This window comes from Solanum tuberosum, unplaced genomic scaffold (assembly GCF_000226075.1).
Source record: "Solanum tuberosum cultivar DM 1-3 516 R44 unplaced genomic scaffold, SolTub_3.0 scf00816, whole genome shotgun sequence".
Taxonomy (NCBI): Eukaryota; Viridiplantae; Streptophyta; class Magnoliopsida; order Solanales; family Solanaceae; genus Solanum; species Solanum tuberosum.
Window position 1 is genome coordinate 50,872 of NW_006239737.1, and position 5,345 is coordinate 56,216.

At 30.3% G+C, this 5,345-nt stretch overlaps 1 protein-coding gene across 1 annotated transcript; it reads right to left on the reverse strand.

Moving 5' to 3' along the window:
• Positions 1-1,892: 1,892 nt before the first annotated feature.
• On the reverse strand, positions 1,893-3,687 carry LOC102586708 (feruloyl CoA ortho-hydroxylase 2-like). Its single transcript, XM_006367504.2, has 2 exons — positions 3,108-3,687; positions 1,893-2,466 (listed from the first exon to the last, which is right to left on the reverse strand). Exons 1-2 carry the CDS (start codon positions 3,605-3,607, stop codon positions 1,893-1,895), a joined length of 1,074 nt encoding a protein of 357 aa, XP_006367566.1. The 5' UTR covers positions 3,608-3,687.
• Between the last annotated feature and the right edge of the window lie 1,658 nt (positions 3,688-5,345).

A 5,345-nucleotide genomic window follows, 5' to 3' on the forward strand; every position in this document is an offset into this window, starting at 1 on the left:
ACACTCATAACTTAAGCTTAACTTGAACAAATCTCAAATTAGCTCTTTCTAAATTTAGCTCTTTCGATGGCGGGATGTTACAATATTTGATGGGGACATATATCAAATGTGTATATGTTTTTATTTTGAGTAAATAGGAATAAGTTTTAAAAATTTATAAAAACAGTACTACTTAAAATCTGTTAAAAGAAAAAAAATCATATGCTTGAGTACATTTTTCTATAAATTAAAAAATCTTCATCACATTTGTGTTCTTCGTTTGCTAGAAAATCGACACATTAATTTACCTCTCTCCAAACATGTTAGATAGTGCCAAATGTTAAATTATTAAATTTCAACTATGCCAAATGCTCAAAATTCAAGAAATGTGATATTATACTCTTATTTATTCTGATTAAAAGGTCAAAAACTTAATTCTACAACATATCAACATAGATTTTTAATGAATTGAGTTGTAAATAAATGGGGCAATAATTAGGCCAAACATGGATAGATTTGACGAATCATATTTTCATGAATGAGTTTTTGTTGTTAGGGTGAATCTTTTGTAGAATTTACATAGTATTTGATAATCAAAACTCGACATGTGATAATCAAAACTCGACATTTGATTTTCTTACCTTATTTGAATTTTATTTTTCTATTGAATGAAATCAAAGTATTACAATAAATGTTTGTACTCTATTATATCCATAAAAAAATATTAGTAAAAATAGTACTACTATAATATAATATTGTATTTTACTTTTAATATTATAATTTTATAGTCATAAATTATTATGACAATTGAAAATATTTGATGGGGACATATATCAAATGTGTATATTTTTTTGAGTACATATAAAAAAAACTTTAAAAAGTCATAAAAGCAGTACTACTTAAATCTGTTAGAAGAAAAAATTCCATATACTTGAGTGCATTTCCATATAATTACTAAATCTTCATCATATTTGTGTTCTTCGTTTGCTAGAAAATCGACACATTTATTTACCTCTCTCCCAACATGTTAGATAGTGTTAAATGTGAAATTATTAAATTTCAACTAAGCCAAAAGCTCAAAATTCATGAAATGTGAAATTATACAGAAATTATACTGGTTAAAAGGTCGGGAAACTACATTCTACAACATATCAACACAGTTTTCTAATAAGTTGAGCTAATAAATAAATGGGGTAATGACCACGCAAAACTTGGATCGATTTGACGAAACATATTTTCATGAATAAGTTTTTATTGTTAGGGAGAATTTTCTGTAGAATTTACGTAGTGTTTGATAATCAAAACTCTATATTTGATACTAGTTTTCGTCTTTGAGAGACTACCTATAACAATCTTTGATGATTGTGGGGTTTTGTCACCCTATATTTGGTACCAGTCTTAGGAGTAAAGTAATTCATTCTAAACTCGAAATCTATAGTGAATGATGGAGATAGTTACTACCAATCATGATCTTAGAATATGATAAGCTTCATTTAAGTAGGTGTTTTTCCCCTCATTTTTTGTATTCAGTATCATATTTAAAACTAAATACAAATACATTTCTAAGCTCAAGATCTTTAATTGATGGTGGAGATAATTACTACCCATCATGAGTACATGTTTTTTTCTTATTCTATATTCGGTATCCGCTTTAAAATTATCACAGTGTTATACATCAACAATTAGAAGAATAAACTTACAATATTTCAAAGAAAAATATATGAGGTAAAGTTATTATATACAAAAAGTAGGATAAAGGAAAATAAGATTATTAAATTATTAGAACAAAAAAAGATAACGACACTATCATACCAACTCACTGGTTATGTAAAGAGAGACTTTTTGTCCTTACATGATAAAAAAAAATTCAATACAATAACATTCACATAACAAGAAATTTGTATATTAAAATATCAAATTTTAGCAAAATCTAGTGATGCTTTACCAGAAGGCCTCTTACGGTAGAAATTATCCCAATAATCAGAATGCAAGATATGTTTGTACACTGGTTTTTCTCCATCTTTCAGCATTTGTGGAAATGGACCAATGACACTGTCAAGGCTAGCATTCACAAATAGCGGTACGGATACTCGAGCTCTACTTGAATCAACTGCTACACAATGCTCGATACTCTTGTATCGATCATTGCTCATGATCTGCAACAAGTCACCTATGTTAACCGCTAAAGCACCTTTGATTGGATTTACATGGATCCATTTATCGCCTTCAGTCCCTTGGACATATAGACCTCCCGTGTCGTCTTGGAAGAGCAGAGTGATGCAAGACCCGTCGCAGTGTCGGCGAGCCCCCATGGTGATACTTGGATTTGGGCATGGTGGATAGTAGTTTATGTTGATAGACATAGTTCCCATCAAGAGAGGTTCTAAAGATTCATCAATTACATTGACATTGAGACCCTTCAATAGTATCTCTAACAACTTTTTAGCAAGTGGTTTAGCCCACTTTTGATACTCCAAGACTTGGTTCCTATAAACCAGTGAATAAGTCAGGAATTTCGTGAAGAGAAAATAAAATTTAATGGCAAGGTAATTTAATGTCAAAGTCAAGAATTTCACTAAGAGTGTTTCCATAGTCCATCATAAACAACATTTTTACCCCTACAAAAGTAGAAATAAGATATGCCTACATCCTATCCTCTCCATACCCTACTTGTGAATTATACTAGATATATTATTGTAAAACGGATAGAAAAAATTTCTATATATGCAATATAATTCTGATTTAAGTTATATACACCTTTATAAAATTTAGAGATAATGGACATAAATACGTCTGCAGTAAAAGATTTTTACAAGTCTCCTATCTGACTTTCATCAACTAACTATCAAAATACATCTCAAAATTAATGAGTCAGTTGCCATTATGACGAAATTTTAAGCCTAATTAACTTGTGGCACAACCATTAATGATTGTATTGAGATACTTGGTAGAGTAAGTTTCGAGCTTTGTTTTGATAAATAGCTAACTATAGTTTAGATAGAAAACGCAATCACCTTACAGTTAAAGTTTTGAAACTCATGAAAAAAATAGTACTACAATTATGTTTTTTACTTACTCAAAAACATATGACCTATAAATTACACAGAATATACAACCCAAAAATTTACCTTGTTTGAGGAGGCCAAAGATTGCTATCATTTTGTGGGTTACAACCATGTTTTATACTATCCCTCCACTCCAAAACTTTTTCATTTTTCTCACCAATAGCACTCCAAAACATCAACACAGATTCACCAGCACCATAATTGTCTTTACAATACTTAACTTTTTCTTCAGGTGGCAATTCAAAGAACTTGTGTCCGGCATCTTTCAGATCTTCAAGAACTTCAATTGGGATCCCATGATTGATGATTTGGAAGCAACCCCATTTGCTTGCTGCTTCTTGAATTGATTTTTCAACATTTAAATCATCAAAATTTGATAAATCAATTGTCGGAATTGATTCTTGATTGTCAATTTGGGATTTGTATAGTCTGTGTTCTTTTGGTTGAATACATTGATTTGGGATAATTTCAAGGCTTCTGTCTACTAGGCCTTTTAGTCCGTTTGCTTTCTTGATTACAAAATCAAGTATGTCATCATTTGGTTCAAATTTTGATGAAGTCATTTGTGTGTTGAATCTTGATGCGTGTGTACTAATGGAAGAAGGAAATTTGGGTTTTTTTTATGGTTGGTTTGAGAGGGGTGTGTCGGGGGGAGGGAGGGGAGAAGAGGGTTTTCTATGAAAATGATGAAAGAAGGAGATTTAGGGTTTTTATTGTGGGTTTTAAGGGGGGAGGGATGTTAGGGTTTTACCCTGATTTTCTTACCTTATTTGAATTTTATTTTTCTATTGAATGAAAATCAAAGTATTACAATAAATGTTTGTACTCTATTATATCCATAAAAAATTATCAGTAAAAATAGTACTACTATAATATAATATTGTATTTTACTTTTAATATTATAATTTATAGCCATAAATTATTATGACAATTGAAACTATTTGATGGGGACATATATCAAATGTGTATATTTTTTTGAGCACATTGCAAAAAACTTTAAAAAGTCATAAAGGCAATACTACTTAAATATGTTAGGATAAAATATTACATATGCTTGAGTGCATTTTCATATAAATTACTAAATCCTCATCATATTTGTGTTCTTCATTTGCTAGAAAATCGACACATTAATTTACCTCTCTCCCAACATGTTAGATAGTGTCAAATGTGAAATTATTAAATTTCAGCTATGCCAAATGCTCTAAATTCATGAAATGTGAAATTACACAGAAATTATACTGGTTAAAAGGTCAGGAAACTACATTCTACAACATATCAACATAGTTTTATTAATAAGTTGAGCTAATAAATAAATGGGGTAATGACCAAGCCAAACTTGGATCGATTTGACAAATCATATTTTCATGAATGAGTTTTTATTGTTAGGGAGAATTTTTCGTAGAATTTACATAGTGTTTGATAATGAAAACTCGACATTTGATACTAGTTTTCGTCATTGAGAGACTACCTATAACAATCTTTGATGATTGAGGGGGTTTTATCACCGTATATTTGATGCCACTCTTAGGAGTGAAAGTAATTCATTCTAAACTTGAAATCTATACTTAATGATGGAGATAGTTACTACCAGTCATGATCTTAGAATATGATAAGCTTCATTTAAGTAGGTGTTTTCCCCCTCATTTTTTGTATTCAGTATCCTAATTAAAACTAAATGCAAATACATTTCTTAACTCAAGATCTTTAATTGATCGCGGAGATAATTACTACCCATCATGAGTACATTATTTAACTTATTCTATATTCGGTATCCACTTTAAAGAAAGTCCATTTTTAAAATTATAGAGTTCAAGTTTAAAATTATCACAGTGTTATACACCAACAACTAGAAGAATAAACTTACAATATTTCAAAGAAAAATATATGAGGTAAAGTTATTATAAATGTCATGCCCTGAGCTACCCCCGAGACGCGGACACAGGACCTAGGACCACAAATGACCCCAAGCTAACCCTGTTGGCATAATCATGAGCATACTAAAGATAAACTGAGAATTAAAACTGATGTGGAAGCTAATCATAAATAAATCTAAAATGTTGGGGGATACACATATACTAAAACTAAATATTAAATCTGAGAGTTTAATACAAAAGAAACAACAAACTCAAATACTAAGTTGAATCTAACTATGTCTGAAATAAGCCTCTAAACTGACTAGAAATGCTGGGAAACGCCCCAACTAAGTCTAGCAAAACTAAAACTAAAAGACTAAAATACTGAAATGATAACATAACTATTGTCCTCGAAGAATGAGGACTCACCACTGATGTTGCTGAACTG

Coding starts and splice junctions, on each gene's coding strand:
- LOC102586708 (XM_006367504.2), bottom strand. CDS start 3,607: ATGACTTCATCAAAATTTGAACCAAATGATGACATACTTGATTTTGTA. Junction 2,467..3,107: donor CTTTGGCCTCCTCAAACAAG/GTAAATTTTTGG, acceptor ACTGGTTTATAG/GAACCAAGTCTTGGAGTATC.